This window comes from Doryrhamphus excisus, chromosome 6 (assembly GCF_030265055.1).
Source record: "Doryrhamphus excisus isolate RoL2022-K1 chromosome 6, RoL_Dexc_1.0, whole genome shotgun sequence".
NCBI classification, from domain to species: Eukaryota; Metazoa; Chordata; class Actinopteri; order Syngnathiformes; family Syngnathidae; genus Doryrhamphus; species Doryrhamphus excisus.
Window position 1 is genome coordinate 10,375,559 of NC_080471.1, and position 21,556 is coordinate 10,397,114.

General features: G+C 42.7%; 1 protein-coding gene across 1 annotated transcript; it reads right to left on the reverse strand.

Moving 5' to 3' along the window:
* Nucleotides 1-156: 156 nt before the first annotated feature.
* On the reverse strand, nt 157-21,237 carry LOC131131206 (alpha-1,3-mannosyl-glycoprotein 4-beta-N-acetylglucosaminyltransferase C-like). The gene is made up of 4 exons (XM_058075686.1): nt 21,115-21,237; nt 2,101-2,243; nt 1,876-2,023; nt 157-1,801 (listed from the first exon to the last, which is right to left on the reverse strand). Exons 2-4 carry the CDS (start codon nt 2,230-2,232, stop codon nt 636-638), a joined length of 1,446 nt encoding a protein of 481 aa, XP_057931669.1. The 5' UTR covers nt 2,233-2,243; nt 21,115-21,237; the 3' UTR covers nt 157-635.
* Between the last annotated feature and the right edge of the window lie 319 nt (nt 21,238-21,556).

Sequence of the window (21,556 nt, forward strand, 5' to 3'; positions counted from 1 at the left end):
TTAAATGGAGTCAAGTGTATAAATATATGAATTATATAGCAATTAAAAATGTTTGCTAATTAACTGACGCTTTAACTCAGACATGTAATAAAAGTAATACGTAATTTTGACCACTAGATGGCAGCAAAGTAAAGAAAAGAAAACAACTGATCGACAGTACTATTTCTAGACGTTGCCAATAGTGTCTTTTAAGAACACATTTTAGCGCGCCTAAAAAAGGCAACCTTAATTTACTTTGAGATTTAATTAACGTTTCATGCTCTAGAAATAATTTGACAGATATTTTTGTTGCTTTTCTCAATTGTTGTAGTCAAATGTTTTGCTGTTTCATATAATGTGAATACAATTGAATACAATTATTATTATCTTTCATATGAAACTTTGAATGTGAGTGATACATTTTAGGTGTTGTCACAATTGAAAACATGACACCAGACAAATTAACATTTTTTTATATTAGGAAAATTATAAAGGTCGGATTCTGCATAATATTTGACAGATATGGAAAATGATTGAAAAGCAAAATACGTACATCTGTGAAGCCAAGAAAATATAAATGATTTTGTTCCATAAACCCCTGCAGTTGTCCCAAAGGAATGCCTGAATGCATGAAACAATGAAGACAGAAGAGATGGTCACAGGATTAATGGGCCGAGCGGCTGAGCGGTCCATAGACTGATAGTCCTTATGATGATCCATTCCTTCTGACCGGCCGTCACTACTATTCGCACGCACTCAATGTCAAAGCCGATTTTGCGGTGCACGTTCATGGCCTCGATCTTCCCACCCTTAAACTCCCCCAGCGTGATGTAGGACGAGCACTGTCTCCCCTGCTTGCCTTCCACGCTCTTATGACCCACTTCCAGAGCTCCGTGGTGAAGGATGTCGTTCTGGCGATCTTCTGTGCCTGTGACGATGTTTATTTTGCTGATTTTGGTGGACTGGTTGAAGACAATGACAAAGAAGTCTCCGGTAGAAGGAGGCTTCCCCCAGAAGTATTCGTCCACGGTGCTGTAAGCCTTGGTGGCGTCGTAGTTCTCAAAGACGTTGATGTTGGTGTAAAGGCTGGCCGGAGGGTTGTCGGGAATGTCGACTGAGTCCTCCTCGAAGTCGTCATCCTTCAGCTTGTTCTCAGCCCCTTTGTAAGACGAGTAGTAGCCCATGTGCTGGAAGAGGGAGGGCTTGAAGCGGATCACGTCTTTCTGGGCCAGCAGACCCCTGAAGTGGATGAGGAGCCAGTCGCACGGCATCTCCTGGTAGAACATGAGCAGGAAGTGAGCCAGACGAGGCAGGTCCCTGGAGTGGTACAGCTTCCCGATGTAGCCCAGCTTGGAGAACTCCAGCATCACCCAGTAGGAACCTTCCCTGGAGGTGATCACCTTCTTCAGGGCCGTCAGGAAGTTGCGGGAGCAGCGCACGTCGTCCTCCAGCATCATGTAGAAGTCTGACAGGTTGGTGCAGAAGTTGAGCAGGAAGGCGTAGTCCACATTCTGCTTGGAGCGGAAACGCACCCTGTCCTCGGGATCATTGTAGTTCCTCTTCAGGCCATCCAGAGATGGATAGTACTCTTCTGGAGCCTGGATCACCAGGAGGCGACCCGCGATGATGTGGTGGCCGAACTTCCTGCTCATCTCCTGCACCAGGTTCTCGCACCATACCGGGTCAAAGTCGGCCAGGTGGACTACCACCACGATTTCTTTCAGCTCCTCATAGCTGGACTGATCAAAGATGGACTTGATGGTCTCCAGGAGGTAGTTCCCTCGCTTTCGCTTCACCGACGACAGCCCGATGGTTAGGTACTCTGAACACATCATAAAATCTCAATGGCGGTAAATCTTAAAATATGGCATCACAAGGCTTGCTTAGAATACCTACTTTTCCTGGGCAAAGGAAACCCTGCGAGGTAACGATACGTCACGTTGATGGTCCCAGAGAAGTTGGACAGGTCTCTGAAAGTGTGGCTGTATCTGTCAGAGCTCGCTGGATGCATCAGAGTGTCTCCGAGCTGTCGTTTCTGAGCCTCCTGTTGGAAAACAAAATTACATTAAGACGTCTTTTCTTCAGAGGGATGTCCAAAGTGTCTAAAGAATTCAACCTTACCAGCACGTATCTGTCGTCCATGTAGAGGTTGAAGAGCAGCAGGAAGGTGATGAGGAAGCCCAGCAGAGGCAGCATGGATCTTTTCCTCAAGCACCTCATCTTGTCCACCCACTTCCACAGGAACCTCACCATCTCGTCTCTCACTGCACGTACAACACAACCCACGGCTCATTCTCATCTCATAGTTCTGGTACTTGGTACGAATCATATCCAATGTTATAAAAAAAAATAAAACTAATAAAATATAAAATAAATCACACTTTGTAATTTGGCAATACTGTAACACAATAAAATGCTTAAGAGATGAGTAATAAGTGAAATAAAGGCTAGAACATACACTGAAGTGCACACTTGCATTTGAATCAGTGTTAGTTGTAAAAGATGGCAGGTTGACATGTTTATGCCCCCCCCCAACCCCCACACACACAGTCAGGTTGGCCTAAATCAGCCTTTATGACTTCATGAGAATACCAGAAGCCACGCCTTTTTAATGATAGAGTGAAAACATTGACTAGTGCAGCTTATATTGGAAAAACAATCTTAGTTAAAACCATTGAAAAGCCTTTTGTGGTCTTCTTTGTGGCTGTTTACTGATAAGCTCTGCACTCCAGCCACAGTTTATGTTTCCTGACTACAAGATACTAATACACACTGCTTGAGGTACCAGTTTGTTGAAATAAACGACTTACAGTCACAAGCTAACTGGGCCAACTTCAAAGTACAATGGAACTTTGGTTAGTGTCATTCATTGTTGAAATGGATGTTAACTGAAACATTTTTTTCCCACAAGAGATGAAGACCGAAAGGGATAAATGAACATGGTAATGGTAACGGTTTTATTTCATTTGAACATGCATCAGATTACAATTGAATGCATCACATAATCAGTTCACAGTTCCACATGTCCAAAAGGAGTAGGACGAAGCAAAGCTTATTAAATCCTACCCCTCCATCTGGTACTTTTACAATCAGTAACTGTTACATTTGTTCACTTCCTGCTTTCCATAATACATAATAAGGTTTTTTTTTAGTAATGCAATTTGTATATGACCATACATAATGACATAATGGGTACCATAGTAACTGTCAATATAGTGATATATAGTGATATATATAGCTATATATATAGTGATATATATATAAGTGTTTCAAATGTAGTTCTTCCCTGAGATCATATTTCTCCTCTCTTGTAGAGAAGTATTGGATGACATTTTTGGGTAATTGGTTGTTTTTAGCCTTATGCATTATTTTAGCAACATAGTTGCATCTTCAGTGAGGGTAAAAGTAACTTGAAATGTTGATTTATCTCTTTCACTCATCATTTACACGCATATAAGACCACAAATGTAAAACTATATTGTGTGGTGAGTGAACTTGTGATGACCTCCTGTACTTGCAATGAGCAATCAATACTCATCACTTTAAAAGTAATTTCTTATAAAAAACAAATAGGCGACTGGGTTAAAAGGATCAGCTAACACAATAACCATTGAATAGAAAAGATGGAAAAACAAAACAAAAGGCATCACATGCACCTGATAAATTAGATTTATTCAGTAGTGGACACTAGTGGCATGTCTCTCACCTCGTCGGGTTTGGGGCAAGTGTTTAATGAGTGTATAATGAGAAGTTGCGAGCAGTTGGAGAATAAAGTCCTGCATAAGACCAACCACTGTGTGTTTTTTGCAACTGATACAATTCTCTGTTTGTCTTTTGAATGTAAAGCCTTGAACAATCCTCGTCTAGGTCACAATAGATTTCTATGGAAATGAAGGCACGTCTATGAATAGATAAAGCCCTCCTTTGTTTACGCTAGTTTACAATGCACCGCGTTTGTTTTTATCGTCTTCCATCAAGGGGATGATTCTATTCTCCTATTACTACCACTCTTGGCGTAGTTTTTGATGGCAACAATGTGGCAGGTGGTGTTGAATGCCAATCATCTTCACCTTCTCATCATTCATTCATTCATTTTCTTCCGCTTTTTCCTCATGAGGGTCGCGGGGGTGCTGGAGCCTATCGCAGCTGTCTTTGGGCGAGAGGCGGGGTACACCCTGGACTGGTGGCCAGCCAATCGCAGGGCACATATAGACAAACAACCATTCACACTCACATTCATACCTATGGACAATTTGGAGTGGCCAATTAACCTAGCATGTTTTTGGAATGTGGGAGGAAGAGATGGCCGAGGGTGGAATTGAACCCTAGTCTGCTAGCTGTGAGGTCTGCGAGCTAACCACTCGACCGCCGTGCCGCCACCTTCTCATCACGTTATCACATTTTAGCTTGAACAGTAATCATGATAAAGGAGGCGTTACTGCACGAGCGATTGGTTACCTAGTCTCCGCTCTGACCTTTAAAAAGTCAGACTAAGGTGTTTACATGTGATAATTACATGTTAATACAAGGTAATGAAGGTACACAAGGAATGAAATATACATTTAGAAACTGACTTTAAATGTATATTCACGCAGGTGAAAAGAAAAAAGCATCTTGTGTGTGAACGTATAAAAGGATGACGTGGACGAATGCTGTCTCCGCCGTTTGTATCCGTGACAACAGAGCACTAGTGACGGTGAAGAAGAGGACTCTCCATCAAGGTGCCCTTCAGGGAGGCGTTTAATCCCACTTTGTGTCAGGAGCGGACTTGGGCCTGCGTGGAGGACCTCTACCGGAGGGGAGGGTGCGTCCTTGACGACGGATGACATACTTGTTGCTGCTGTGATTGATGATTTTACTTTACTGTGACTTTGTGGGCTGTCAGCTCCAAGCAAGAATCCATCAATAATACCATTAGCCTCTTAGCCGCTACCAAGTATATAGCATGTCTTTAACGCCACATCATTTTGTCATCACTTATAATATTTCACTGCAGGAAGAACTTTGACCTCAGACCATTTTTAAATGGAGTCTCCGCGCCAATGCTTACAGTCACAGCAAGATTGTACTTTAGCTTTACTTTCATACATTTCTTTGACAAACTTCCCATTTAAAATGACTAAATTCATTTTTACCACTTCCACATTTCTCACATTTATTAACTTAATAAAACATGAAAACTGCTCATTCAGGACATTCAGACTCAGTATTCATTCATTCATTCATTTTCTACCGCTTTTTCCTCAGGGTCGCGGGGGTGCTGGAGCCTATCCCAGCTGTCTTCGGGCGTGAGGCGGGGTACACCCTGGACTGGTCGCCAGCCAATCACAGGGCACATATAGACAAACAACCATTCACACTCACATTCATACCTATGGACAATTTGGAGTCGCCAATTAACCTAACATGTTTTTGGAATGTGGGAGGAAACCGGAGTACCCGGAGAAAACCCACACATGCACGGGGAGAACATGCAAACTCCACACAGAGATGGCCGAGGGTGGAATTGAACCCTGGTTTCCTAGCTGTGAGGTCTGCGCGCTAACCACTAGACCGCCGTGCCACCACTCAGTATTCAACATCACAAAAATTCACTCTTTTCTCTGAATTACACATTTTTTTTTTGTGTGGAGCCACCGTGTAATAAACTAGTCCAAACTGTCATCACTGCCTTTCCCACGCCGCAGTGAAGGTTATATCCTCTGTGGACTCTGCGTCGGTTCATCGGTTCAAGTGGGAGCTGAGCGAAAAGGCAAAGCTTTCAATTTATAGGTCCATCTACGTTCCTACCCTCACCTATGGTCATGGACTTTGAGTAGAGGCAGAAAAGACAAGATGGTGCATGGGTACACAATGCTGAATTGAGTTTTCGCCATTGGGTGGATGGGCTCTCCTCGTCGTAAAGCTGCTGCTCCAGATGAGCCAGATGAGGTGGCCTCCCTGGGGATGTGTTCAGGGTGCATCCAATTTGTAGGAGGCCTCTGGGAAGACCCTGGACACGTATAGAGAGAGTATATCTCTCAGATGGCTTGGAAACGCCTCAGGATTCGCCAAGAGGTACAAGCAGCCGGGGAAAGGAAAACCAAGACATTTTGTTTTACGCTGTAGCCCCCGCAACCCAACCTCAGATAAGCAGAAGAGGATTTAGTTGCATTTTGGTTGTATTGACTGCATGGAGTCAGGAGATCGGGAAGACCTGGGTTTGATTCTCCGTTTGGACATCTGTGTGGCGTTTGCATGTTCTCCCTGTGTGTGTGTGTGGGTTCCACATTCCAAAAACATCCATTTTAGCTTAATTGGTGACGGCGGGCGAGTGGTTAGTGCACAGACCTCACAGCTAGGAGGACCAGGGTTCGATTCCACCCTCGCCCATCTCTGTGTGGAGTTTGCATGTTCTACCCGTGCATGCGTGGGTTTTCTCGGGGTACTCCGGTTTCCTCCCACATTCCAAAAACAGGGATAACTGGGATAGGCTCCAGCACCCCCACGACCCCCGTGAGGAAAAAGCGGTAGAAAATGAATGAATGAATGGTGACTCCAAATTGTCCATTGATATGAATGTGAGTGTGAATGGTTGTTTGTCTATATGTGCCCTGTGATTGGCTGGCGACCAGTCCAGGGTGTACCCCGCCTCTCGCCCCAAGACAGCTGGGATAGGCTCCAGCATGCCCGCGACCCTCGTGGGGAAAAAGCGGTAGAAAATGAATGAATGAATGAATGGATGGTGACTCCAAATTGTCCATAGGTATGAATGTGAGTGTGAATGGTTGTTTGTCTATATGTGCCCTGTGATTGGCTGGCAACCAGTCCAGGGTGTACTCCGCCTCTTGCCCAAAGACAGCTGGGATAGGCTCCAGCATACAACATCGACCCTAGTGAGGATGGATGACTGCATGATTAATTATTCTCCAGTAGTCTTCCATTGAAAATGTTAGATTCCAGACAACATTTCAAAGGCTATCTGCATGCTTTCCCCTGGAGTAAATGTATTTCCTTGCCATCGTTTTGTGTTTGCAATGCTTGTTGCTCCTCCAGCGTTAACTGATAGCCAAGGCAAGTTTGCATGGTGTGACTCAAATCAAACATGGAGAGATTATTCGCCATCCTGTCTCAGCGGGCCCCGGGTGCACCACTAATGTGGGTCAAGGCTGCGACTGCTGAGGAGCGTCTATCCTCATTAGCGTCAGCAGCAGTGAGAACTCCACAGCCTCTCAGGCACTGACCCCCACATTAAACACAGTCCACCTTGTTGACAGGGAGAATACTTTAGATGAAGTACACACTCCTATTTAATAGCAGCCTAGCAAGTATGCATCATTATTTTTTTTAGCCTGTGCTTTGTTTTCATTCCTTTTCCAAAGTTATGACAGAGCACCTTCGGGAACCAATTATTGCAAGGAACGTCTAATTTAGTTGCAAGTCAAAGGTTGGCCCACAAGACATAATATGCTTACTGAAAAATTGATTTCCCTTTTCTCTCCTCAGACAGCAAAAGCACTCAGAAAAACATCTTGCTGTTTCTACTCAGCACCAAACAACACATTTACACTTCATACTGCGAACGTTGCAAATAACAGGAAATATCTAAAAATGTCAGTATGAGTACATGTACCATGTATGTTTTAATAACATGTCAGGGGACTAAATCTGATTTGTTTTAACAGGAAGCATTCTGACTCCCCTCAGATCAGTTATGAGTCTATAAAGCATACAAATTGGTCCTGTCACTTTAAGAACATACTCCTAATCTGAATTTATATGGGAAGAAAAACACCAGTGAAACACCAGAAACAGTTCTATTCAAACCTCTACACCACCGTGGGTAAGACCAAAGAACTGTGGCAGGACCTGTGGCAGAAGGATTGTAGACCTGCACAAGCCTGGGACTGACTATAAGACGACCATCAATAAGAAGGCTGGTGCTAAAGAGACCAATAATTCTGTTACATTGGATGGCACTTGTGCCAGGTGTTGAGGACCCCGGAGTAAAGACCAAGTATTTAATAATCAACAAAGGGCGTTCAAAAAGGAGGAAAAACAAAGCACAACAAAAGACGGCAGTGACAGAAGATCAATGGGAAGCTAAAAGTACAAACAAAAGAGTACAAAGTAGCAAACAAGTTACAGGGCAGAGAGACAAAAGGTCAGGGGTGGACGAGGCATGACAAGGTAAATGATCTGACAGGTGAACAATGCAAGTGGAGTGGTATATGAAGGCCTAATGGCTGATGGGCAACAGGTGTGCAGACCAGGAGAGCAAGGCAGGAGTCCACTGCAGGACATAAAAGAGACAACAGGGGGGCAGCAGACCAAAACAAGTGCAGATGACGACAAATTCATTATTGGAAGACATACAAGATAACAGTCAATGGTCCAGAATTACGAGGGCGGAGCTAGTTAATGATGTCAAGAGAGTTTGGAGCACAGTCAGCAATAAAAGTATGAGGAGCCCACTTTACTGTAATAAATTCATTCATTCATTTTCTACCGCTTATCCTCACGAGGTTTGTGGGAGGTGCTGAAACCTATCCCAGTTGATTTCGGCTGAGAGGCAGTATACACCCTGGACTGGTCGCCAGCCAATCACAGGGCACATATAGACAAACAACCATTCACACTCACATTCATACCTATGGACAATTTGGAGTCGCCAATTAACCTAGCATGTTTTTGGAATGTGGGTGAAAACCCACACATGCACGGGGAGAACACGCAAACTCCACACAGAAATGGCCGAGGGTGGAATTGAACTTGGGTTTCCTTGCTGTGAGGCCTGTGCGCTAACCACTTTCCACCGCCGTGCATTCATTCATTCATTTTCTATCGCTTATCCTCATGAGGGTCGCAGGGGGTGCTGGAGCCTATCCCAGCTGTACACCCTGGACTGGTCACCAGCCAATCACAGGGCACATATAGACAAACAACCATTCACACTCACATTCATACCTATGGACAATTTGGAGTGGCCAATTAACCTAGCATGTTTTTGGAATGTGGGAGGAAACCGGAGTACCCGGAGAAAACCCACGCATGCACGGGGAGAACATGCAAACTCCACACAGAGATGGCCGAGGGTGGAATTGAATCCGGGTCTCCTAGCTGCGTGTTAACCACACGACTGCTGTGCAGACCGCTGTAATAAATTGAGATCCTGAAAAGCCAGCAAGGTCCACTTGGTCAAGAAGACCCATATACTGAATGACTCAGGCAAGGTTTGGGAGAATATGAAACATCAGGACTTACACCAAAACTGAGACCAACTCCAAGAAACATCTGACCCCTGTGCTTGTCAACAAGGCTTTCTCCACAAAGTAATAAGTCGTGACTTATTTTGCTTAAGTTTAGTGTACATTGAAGGTTAGCGACAACATACATTGAATATCTGCTATATGCAACAAATCCATTCAAAGATGTGGAGGGGGGGGGGGCACAATGAGTCCACCTGTTATAAAACACACACATTGTTCTTATAAGGCTTGTGTGGAGCGACAAACACTAAAGTGTGCTTTTTGTTTTATTGATATGATTTATGACGACAACGATGTGCTGTCAGGGTCACTTTGACAAAGAAACACATTAATCGCACGATTTATGGTCTTTGCAACAAAACGTTGACGTCTCAAACCTCAGACTTTGTGATGAAAGTCGGCAAATGTTCCTCGATTTTTTGGCACCGCGCTTCAGATACATCACATTTCTGCTCCCTAAAGTGACAAAACATTGGCTCTATGGATGATAAATACTCTGCTACTCTCAGTTCATTGCTCACATATTTTATTACTGACTGCACACTGAGCAGGACACTTCATTAGGTACATACATTTAATGACAGCAATTTAGCCTTTACAAACGTAACAATGTTTATAACCAGTGTCACTCAAACATGAGCATTATTGTCTTTGTAAAAGCAAATGATGCATATTGGCTCACATTGGATGGTGTACCTAATGAAGTGGCCAAAGTCCAAACATTACTTAATGTCCATCACTTTTTTTTCCCTCCACATCATCGTGTGCTGCTGAAGCTTTCCAAATGCAAACGGGTGTTCACAGTTAGAGCGCTGACACAGCCTCACAAAGTGTGTGTGTGTGTGTGTGTGTGTGTAATGGTGAATGAGTAAATAGGCCGTCATCAGTCTCTTGCTCTGAGCAGAGACTTTTAAAGCGACCGCCGGCTTCTAAATCTTTACTTATTCACCAAGATGGTGGGGGCCAGTTAGCTTCTCCCCTTCCAGCCATTACTCTCATCTTCTCATCTCGCTGTTGCACTATTGGGTGTTTGTGTGTGTGGGGGTGGGGGGTACTCTTTAAAAATGTATGGGTGCTTGCTCCTCACCAGACAAGAGCTAAAAAAAAAGTACACACATAGAAAAACACCCTAGTGTATACATTTGGTCTCCAGCATGCAGTGTGCATGGGAGACAATATGTCAAGGATACGGTGGTTGTTGAAAAATATCAACGACTATTCATACCTATGGACAATTTGGAGTGGCCAATTAACCTAGCATGTTTTTGGAATATGGGAGGAAACCGGAGTACCCGGAGAAAACCCCACACATGCACAGGGAGAACATGCACACAGGTTTTCCGGATCTCCTGACCAGTCGGCCAAAACACCATCGAATGAAGGTGTTTACATGCCTTCAAAAGGCTGCATTCGGCCCAAACCAATTTTTTTTTACCTTTATTTAGCTGTTTATTACAAAGCAGGATTTAACTCTGCCTATGCATTACTATGAGTGGCTAATCATTGATTTGTGGCGTTCAGGCAAAACACAATTAATTTTCTGGGTGATTTTTGCAAGAACAACTATAGAACAGGGCTGTCAAACTTGTGCAAAGGTTGGCCGAGACACCAAAACAGGTGATTTTTATAATCAACACCTCTTAATTTGAGGGAAGGATCTCATTCTTTAAATCACCTGCTGGAGAAACTGGTTGGACCGAAAACCTGCAGTGTCTCAGCCCTTTATTGCATGAGTTTGACACCCCTACTCTAGAACGTCGTTGGAGAGACTGGGTTATCGTTGCCAGCTTCCGGGGTTGTATATTTACAAAGTGTGGTTATAGTGTCCATAAAGGACAGTCTATAGCAGGGGTCTCAAACTCAATTTACCTGGGGGTCACTGGAGCTAGGGTCTAGGCAAGGCTGGGCCGCATCAGCCCCCCCCCCCCCAAAAAAAAAACGCATTTATTAAAAACAGAAAAATATACAAACCTTTTCAGTGCTTTGGTTCCGATTTTCCGATTTCATTTGTGGAAAAAACATACACAACCAGGCCGACTTCAAATTGAGGATGTAAACTGACAGAGAGATGGAATTACTCCTGAATATTAAGCTTCAAGATCAAATAACAACCATAAACAGCGAGAATGTCTCCCGTGCAGACCTCCAACAAGGCCACACAGGTTTTTTGACAACATCCTGTGCAACACAAAACAGGGTTTTTTTCACTACAGCTCCATGTGTTACATTCTGTGGGTCAAAACGTGTTATTTTAAAATGTGTTGTGTGAAAGTGTTGAGTTGAAAATGTGTTGTGATTAATTAATGCATGCGCATCATGGCAAGCCACACCTCTCTGTGGCCCTGATGGCAGGCGAAGGCAATTTCAATACCCTATACACACACACGTATACAGTGCTGTGAAAAAATGTTTGCCCCTTCCTGATTGATTTTTTTTTTTTTGCATGTTTGTCACACTGAAATGTTTCAGATCACCAAACAAATGTAAATATTAGTCAATGACAACAACTGCTCATTTTCTGTGTTTTGAGTTGTGGACACCTATAGAGCAGATGTCAATAAACAACACTTCACTCCTGTGTGCATCCATCCATCCATCTATCCATCTATCCATCTATCCATCTATCCATCCATCTATCCGTGTAGTGTATGTGTTGTGTTGTGTTGTGTGGCCGACTGCCTCATGAATGATTCATGGGGCGGCATCCATGGCGTGTGCTAGCGAGACTCCAGTAAAAATGTTTTATGAGAGCTGCTCTGTGTTCCATCATGGCTGCAGGATATGACATCACCTGTGACATGTCAATCATTCATTACCATGGGGAGGAGGGGGGATCGGGGGTTACTTCAGCGAAGTGACACTTGGCTGTTTGTCATGGAGGACATGACAATGTGTGCTAATGGAAGAGGGGAGGGGGCATGAGAGGTTAAATCAAGTAGAAGATGAATGAAGTTAAGCCTGTGAACAGTAGAAGGAGGAGGAGGAGGAAAGGACACTTGTGCTACTTTGTGCACAGGAAAGTGATATGAGGATGCAAGGGAAGATGCTGGTCTCCATGGCGACAAGCTTAGTCATGGTGGGAAGCTCACAATCTCTCTCAAATTTGGAGATAATATAATAATCTTGGAAAAAGATGGGCGACTATTTGTGGCGGCCCCATAGAGAGTGGTGGGACTCTTATTTTGAAACAGTTTACTTTGAAAGTGTCACTTTGTGTGGGTGAGGTGAGACCAAAACTTTAGGTGGTGAGCCAAACAGGCCAAAGCGTTTGCAGCTGTGGAATTACATGTTTCCCAGCATGCTTTGCTGCAGTAACTGGGGGTCGGCTGCATCCGTGGTTCAGAAGGCAGCGGATGCGGCTGGAGGATGGGATCGGGAATGGTATTGGTATCATCCGATTTCACTTATGGATGATCGGAATCAGTGCGAAATGCACCTAAAATGCGTTTTTATTAATGAATTCATACATGAATCTATCGTTATTTATTCATACAAGTTCATTTGCATAATTTACCAATGTATTAATGTATTCCTCACCACGGCTCCCATTACGCGTGTTGACTTTTAACAGTTCATTTGTGTAAATGGCAGTGCAACACTAGAGGTGTCCTGGCTGGTTTAACAACATTAAAGACTACAAATGCAGGTGATGTGGACTCGCTACGCCAGGGGTGCTCATTAAGTCGATCGCGATCTACCGGTCGATCGCGGAGGTGGTACTAGTCGATCGCTGGTCGATCGCGGCGTGACATTAAAAAAATATCATCCCAGCATCAATGCAGTCACTTGATTGATATACAGGGCAGCCATTCAGATAACAGAATGTTGCCCTTCGGGCGACCAATCAAATCAAACAACGTCTCTAAGTGCAGCAGAACTTACGATGTCAGCCTATCATCCATCCCCGTTACTTGATTGACATACAGGACAACCAATCAGATGACAACTGAATTTTGACCTTTAGGTCACCGCTCATGCGCAAACAACGATGCAAAGTGCTAAGCTAGTCGGCGAATTGCGAGATTTTAAGCCCTCGCTAAAGTTTATGGTCACTAAAATGAGTGAAGGAGCTGGACCAAGTAAAAAGGCAAAAACTGGACCAAGTAAAAAGGCAAAAAACATATCACTTCCATACGGATATGGAATATTATATGGATATTATGATACGGATATTATCCATGACTGATAAACATTTGGAAGTGTGCTTGAGGCTGGCTATCAGCAGCTACTGTCCGGACTATGCATCCCTGGCTGGTTCAATTCAGTGCAAGTCATCAAAGTAAACTCAGGTAATTACAAAAAATTTTAATAGTTAATTATGTGTGTTTTGCAATATTGGCTCATTTGGTTATGTAAGGTACATCAACATACATTGTACGTACAAATAATCCTCAATACATTTGAAAATAAATAGATGTTTTGCATTTTTGTAGTGGGTAGATCATTTTGACTCGGTCATTTTAAAAGTAGCTCGCATGCTGAAAAAGTGTGAGCACCCCTGCGCTACGCCAACAACACAAGATGCTGTGGTACTTTATATGCCAGTGGTGTGTCCACCTGATACTATTGGTCTTTTTTAAAATGTGGATATGGTTTATAGATGGATGGATGTGTGCATGGATAGCAACAGTTGAATATTGCTGACCAAAATCATCTTGGAGAGGATTTAGGGGGGAACAAGATTAGAGCTGCCAAATGGGAATCAAAAGCGGCTTTTGCTACTTTTTTTCCCCTCGTGTTATAAGAAGATTACAACGTGACATCCAACTGATGGGATAAAGGCCCCCCCCCACATACTTTTCCCATGCAACACAGAATGCCTACACACACACACACGCTTTTAATGCTGGGAAAGTAAACATATTTATTTACATAAATAGATAAAAAATATTATATATACTAATATATATATATATATATACATATAAATATATAAAGGGCGGCACGGCTAGTGGTTAGCGCGCAGACCTCACAGCTAGGAGACCAGGGTTCAATTCCAGGGTTTTCTCCGGGTACTCCTGTTTCCTCCCACATTCCAAAAACATGCTAGGTTAATTGGCGACTCCAAATTGTCCATAGGTATGAATGTGAGTGTGAATGGTTGTTTGTCTATATGTGCCCTGTGATTGGCTGGTGACCAGTCTAGGATGTACCCCGCCTCTCGGTCAAAGACAGCTGGGATCGGCTCCAGCAACCCCCGCGACCCTCGTGAGGAATATAAACACACAGACAAGATGGAGGTACACATGTCTGCAACATGAGTGTACAACACCCTCTAGTGTTAACAGTATAAGTACAATAATAAACCGACAAACCGTACTCTAATACACCACAAGATCGCAGAACACAATGCACGTTCATATACTGTCATATGCATATACGATATGATTAAAATTTGTTATTTAATATATGTACAACATATATATAATATAAATTTTCTATACCGCTTATCCTCACTAGGGTCGCGGGTATGCTGGAGCCTATCCCAGCTGTCGTCAGGCGAGAGGCAGGGTACATACATACAACAGAGCACCGATAATGTACTCTAATACACCACAAGGACGCAGAACATAATGCACGTTCATATGCTGTTAAAAAAATATTCAAGATGGCACTCTTACAAAACCCACAAAACAGACTCCATGAAAGGTGACCTACAATGTCGCGAGGGAACACTGAATACAGTATGTATTTACAAGGTGTCTCGTAACATGTTCGTGTTGATCACAAACGTCCCTGTGGGTGGCATTGTCCGCCGCAAGTTCTTGCCACAGGGAGATCAACCAGTAAGTCTACAAAAATATCCTACAGCCGTTGCATCTTTCACAAGAAGAAGCAAGGGTTTAAAGGGGACCCATTATGCTCATTTTTCTATCCTTTGTATTGAGTTGTGGACGCCTATAGAGCAGCTACACACAATAACCCTCATAGAAAACTTTTTAGATTTTGTCGAATCTGCACCTATTCCAACTGTATTTCTTTTGCTTTGTGCTTCCTTACGAAACAGTCTGTTTTAATTTATTCCCCCTACGGGCCGCCTCTGGGCATGCCCACTCCGCTGTGGTTGGTGCTTCCTAACTATGAACCATTCTCTAGTCTCGGTAGTGCTGGCTACAAAGTCTACTAAGGTGCCCACCACAGGGTCTGGCTTAGTGGTTTTGCCAAGGGCTGCTTAGACCATCTATATGTGAACTGGGTTTTTATCTTGGCCACGGTCGTCCTTGGTTACCTGCTCAGCCGAGTGCTTCAGCGTCTCACAGCCTGGTGCCTTTCTTTGTTTGTCAATCATTTATTGGTACATCATGTGACTTGAACCATAAATTCTTTGTAATAAATATATATTATAGGATTGATATATTAATAAGTGTTATATAATTTATAGTATTATTCAAATGAATTATATATGTTTTATTTAAATAATGGAATAATTGTTGCTGTGCATTTGTCAGGATTCTGTTGTGTTGGTTTTGTTGCCGCTTTTTTCTCAGTGCTGCAATGCAATTTTTTGGGTAATTCCTGGAGCAGAGCCAACTGCTGCACACCTGCTGCATGCCTTCTGCCAATTGCTCATCAGGCCTGACTGTCTTCCATGCTGCGACACTTGTACCTTAGTCTTGCACATTGCCTCTGCTTCTGTCTTGCGCTCCAAACTTACAGTTAATTACAGTTAATTGTGGAAAAAGGATGAAAGAACTCCATATGCATATAGGATATGATTAAAAAAAAATTATTTATAGTCCATCACTTACATTCTCTGCCGCTGAATCCCTGATCTATGCATTCATCACAACCAGAAAGGACTACTGCAACAGTATTCTCTACGGTACACCGTCCAAAACCCTCAACAAACTACAATATATTCAGAACTCCGCTGCCCGCCTCCTCACTTCCACCCGCTCCCGTGAACACATTACCCCTGTCCTCCAAAACCTCCACTGGCTTCCCGTCCCCCAACGCATTCACTTCAAAATTCTTCTCATCACCTACAAAGCCCTCCACGATCTGACCCCCCCATATCTCACAGACCTCCTCCATCCACACAATCCCCTACGTCCCCTTCGCTCCTCAGACTCCAACCTCCTGGCACCCCCCTGTAAGACCAAGCTCCGAACCTGGGGAGACAGAGCCTTCTCCATCGCTGCCCCCCCCCCCTCTGGAACTCTTTGCCCCATTCACTCCGTGCTTGCCCTGACCTTCCCAGTTTCAAAAAACAACTAAAAACCCACCTAATTAAATCTGTCTAGCTAAGTCTAACTTTTTATATCTGACTGCTGTGCCCCGCCTCGCTTTTGTATTAACCAATGAATGTTGTATTTTGGTGTGTCTTCTACTCTGTTTACTTGCTTTATTCAACTCCATTCTTCTGTAAAGTGTATTTGAGTATTTTGAAAAGCGCTATACAAATAAAATGTATTATTATTATTATTATATATGTACAGTATATATATATTATCCATCCATTTTCTATACCGCTTATCCTCACTAGGGTCGCGGGTATGCTGGAGCCTACCCCAGCTGTCTTCAGGTGAGAGGTGGGGTACACCCTGGACTGGTCGCCAGCCAATCACAGGGCACATATAGTCAAACAACCATTCACACTCAGTGTTAACTGCGGCCAATGCTCATAAAATGCATCAAAAAAGAGCATTCAAGTCTGCTTTGTCATGTCATTTTACACCTGCGTCTTTTATTGTGTGTTTGATATCAGTATTCATAAGACAGCGATGATTCAGCCAGCAAACACAGCACAGGCGTTATAAAGCAGCGTGATAAATGTGCTCATCTGAAAAACACTTTGTAAAAGTAGAAGTGTTAACGAGCAGCAGATGTGTGGATCAAAGTTTGATGTGTTAAGAGGCAGCAGATGGAGGAAAATGTTTTCATGGTTTTGAGTGTTGGTGATTTGGACAGCAGACATTCTCTGATACTTGGATACATTTTGTGCACTGAAAATGATAAAAGCAATCCAATATAGGTCAATGTATACTAAGCTATTTAAACAAAACAACTTCTAGGTGACAAAGCAAATTAGTGATGAATATCGAATAATGTATCTCACTGATTGTTCATTTATCTCCAGGAGAAATTCACATTTGCAGCAGCTCTGCAAAAGCGATAAATAAACTTAAATCACTTCAAAAAATAAAACAGAAAAAAAACCTTCTCCTGGGCACTAAGCCTAGAATTTTTAATTAATTCATTAATCACACAATTAATCCAAATTAACTCATGAAGTTTGCTGGCCTGCCTCTAAACAAGCAGGAAGAGAGTTCACTCTGTGGATTGGTTTCAGCACCCTGGCATGTTTGTTCCATAGAACAACAGCATGAACAGAGTGTCTCTGTGGGTGGAGGCGGGGCCGGTAGCATACACACAGAGTGCAGATGAGTGTAACGGAGTAAAAATTAAATGAGTACATTGCAATATAACGTCATATATTTGATATTATTCATTCATTCATTCATTTTCCACCGCTTTTTTCGCGGTCGCGGGGGTGCTGGAGCCTATCCCAGCTGTCTTTGGGCGAGAGGCGGGGTGTACCCTGGACTGGTCGCCAGCCAATCACAGGGCACATATAGTATTTGATATTACTTATATCATAAAATTCAAATCTCATCTCTTGTTGTTCTCAAACCCAATCTCGTGTATTGTCTTGTCTTGTGACACCCCTATTAATAATGAATTTATTTTACACTAGTAAAGAATAGTAATACATTTACTGGCTGACTGATCATAATGGTTAGAATGATGTATATGACACTTGGTATTTGATGCTCTTATCTAACAGAGCTGCTGCTGCTGCAATTTCTTTATATGTCTTGACAACAACGACAATAACGCTTTAGAGCTTTCCTTTATTGATTAATCCCAGGTGCAATAAAGCACACGGCAGCAAACACGAAGCGGAGGGAGAAGAATGAACAAACGTTAAAGACAAGAGTCAACAAGGATGAAGCGGAGGTGCATTGGATCGATACCACCTCTTGACCTTCATGTCATGTACTTTCAATAAAGGCCTTTCAAGACTGATGCTGCACTCATTCTACTTCTAAGGAGTGTGTGTGTGTGTCTGTGTGTGTGTGTGTGTGTGAATGGAGGGACATGGTCTTTATGAGCCAAAATGCATTCAAGACTGCTTGGAAATATCCCACCTGGAGATAAGGAGTCTTGTGAGTGCATAAGTGTGAGAAGTACTGCATAATGCAGTGCACTGGCAGTACCACTCAAGTGTACTCAAGACGTTTATAGTGCTGCTGAACATTATATATATATATATATATATATATATATATATATATATATATATATATATATATATATATATATATATATATATATATATATATATATATATATATATATATATAGTGGCTACGTATTTTTTAAATTTGGATATTGTTTTTGGATTTCAAAAGTAACATATGGACTTTTAATTATTGTACAATATGTGTTATATTTGTCAAAAAAAATCACCATTTTGGTGTTGCTTATGTTGTGGCATCTTTGTTTCGATATTTTGGCTACATATATAAGGCTAATATGTGTCCGAGTGAAAGTTATGCCTGAAATCTTGAAGCCTTTTTTCCTCCTCTTTTTTGTTGAGAACTGATATATGTACATGTTTATGATATTATAATAAAGTTTATTATATTACCTATGTTTACTATATTTCCTGATTACTAAAGAATGGAAAAAGGTACAAACAAACTTTTTTTTCTGGTGAATGTTGAGATTCCAATCCTTCTGTTGGTACCCTGCCTATATAGCCCAAGATCACAATATTCTGTGTGCCTTAAAAAAAATCGCTCCATATCGTCAAATATGGCTGGGATTTTTTATATATGTAACATCAACACCAGGCTTGGGAGAATGTCATGTGGTCACATGACACCACAACTGAGCTCCTTGGCATTAAGTGGACTGGATTCACCCAGTCAAATATAAATTCATTTACTAATTATTTTTCTATTTTAATTTTCCTTTTTACATTCTGTCTACAATAATTTCTGTCTACGATTCAGGACTTTTCATGTGTTTGTAAGGGCAAAAATGTACAATAATCATCAAATTTGTCAAAAAAAAATCAAAAAATCAATCAATCAATCAAAAAACGTACTTTCCCCACAGCACTGGCTATGAGCTGTCATAAAGGTCGCAAAATAACATAATGGTGTTTGTTTCTGTTTATATGACTCCTTGAGAGGACGTACATAGAGCCCACCTTTGCAAACGCCTTTAATTTTTCTGAAAAGTGACTCTCTTTAATTGCCATTGTTCAGGCACTCAACCTTGACCAAGAGCTATGGAAGAAACAAGCGGATGGTGAAGTGACTCCTTTCAAATATAAAAGTATATTCTTAAAGGGGCGGCATGGCAGCCGAGTGGTTAGCGCGCAGACCTCACAGCTAGGAGACCAGGGTTCAATTCCACCCTTGGTCATCTCTGTGTGGAGTTTGCATGTTCTCCCCGTGCATGCGTGGGTTTTTTCCGGGTACTCCGGTTTCCTCCCACATTCCAAAAACACGCTAGGTTAATTGGTGACTCCAAATTGTCCATAGGTATGAATGTGAGTGTGAATGGTTGTTTGTCTATATGTGCCCTGTGATTGGCTGGCGACCAGTCCTGGGTGTACCCCGCCTCTTGCCCAAAGACAGCTGGGATAGGCTCCAGCATCCCCTGCGACCCTCGTGAGGAAAAAGCGGTAGAAAATGAATGAATGAATGAATGAATATTCTTAAAGGTGCGATTCTACCTTGGCTCCAAATTACATTTTTTTGAGCCCAAAAAATATGAGAACACCACCATCGACTAGTATGTACCAAACAGTGGTTTCAGAAACCAGTAAAAAAAAAAAATTAATAATAATTATTATTATGAAGTTAAACAGAGCAAGAATAGGGCAGGACATAATGTGTTTGAATGCTCACACCCCCAGTGTAGTACCTAACCATGACAGACAGCACCTTTAAGAGGTATACAGTATTTTTCCGGTGTTTCCAAAATTATCAAATAACACGAGAAAAAGTCACTAGTATCTGAAAATTTTCTGGACTTTTTGGATTTTGGATATTTCACTTGGAACACACACACAGTTCCCTAATGAGTTTCCCTAGCCAAAGATTGGTTGAAATCACATCACACATCACAACAGTTGAGGGTTAACGTTAAGTTCTCCTGATCATTGGGCCTGCCTCCACATTAGGCTTATGGAGAAAAGGAACTCAGTTTTACTTTAAAGAACGCTAGACTTTGGCTGGTAGGCTGACCAATTCTCTTCAGCATTGCAATAGTTTCTATGTACTCCTTTTGATATTCAACTAGAAGCCTTACCTGAGACTTAGAGCATTATTTCACAGGTGGTAGAACAAAACCAGGGTTGGTGCCGTTCCAACCAGGCAATAAATACAATAAATGATGTTTTGAAAACTTTAGGTACAGTAACATTGCTGATGGGTTGAGGTTTTATGTATTGTTTTAGCATAATCTTGCACGCTAACAAAGTAGCTAACTCCAAGCCAACCAACGAGAAACCAAACACATCACATCACTGAGGGAGGTTGTATTCCCACACCGCTGAGACCAGACGGGGGTCCTGCCCTCAGGTTAAAGGGGGGGGGGGGGGGGCATACGACAAAGCTGATGTACAGTTTAGCGTCCATAAAAGATGTGATGGAGCTCAGCTGTCACTCAAGAGGCTGCACGGTCCTGATGCTGCAGCAGCTGTGTGTCATTTCTCAGTGAGAAGACGAGATAACATTATAGCGAGACACACGTGCAGACCACCACCACCACCATCGTTGTCATCATGTCGCACACTGACACACTACATCCCAGAAGTGAGCTCAACTCTGACAGAAGTTGTGTATAGAAAAGAGGACGCTCTTACCTGCTTAACGGCAGCTCTTCTCTGCTAAATCTCCTCCATGACTCACATCAGGGGACTAGGGGGGGCGGGCGAGGAGAAAGTGAAAGAGTCCTCTCGCTGCAACAGCGCTACATCTCATCATCCTCTGCTTTCATCCCTGCTCGCTCAGCCACAGCATCATCACAAACCCACCCACCCCCCACCCGGGACTCCACCTACCACAAGGTGTCACAAACACAGAGTGTCTGCACCAAATGCCTCATTGGCTGCTCTCCTCAGCCTGTGTGGAAAGACCAGACGCATCACACAGCAGCTGTGCATCCACAAAGACTCTACATGACACCTCCATCCTTCCTGCACAACATTTTACATTTACCATACATGAAGATGAAGAGCAGCACAATTCTTTTATTGAGCATCAAAAAATGGCCGTACTTTAAAGTAAAAATAATGATATCTAAAG

Bases quoted from the DNA above. Each gene is read 5' to 3' on its own strand.
- LOC131131206 (XM_058075686.1), bottom strand. From the start codon at position 2,232: ATGGTGAGGTTCCTGTGGAAGTGGGTGGACAAGATGAGGTGCTTGAGG. The intron at 2,024-2,100 runs GTAAGGTTGAAT...GTTTTCCAACAG, and splicing joins TGGACGACAGATACGTGCTG to GAGGCTCAGAAACGACAGCT. The intron at 1,802-1,875 runs GTAGGTATTCTA...TGATGTGTTCAG, and splicing joins GTTTCCTTTGCCCAGGAAAA to AGTACCTAACCATCGGGCTG.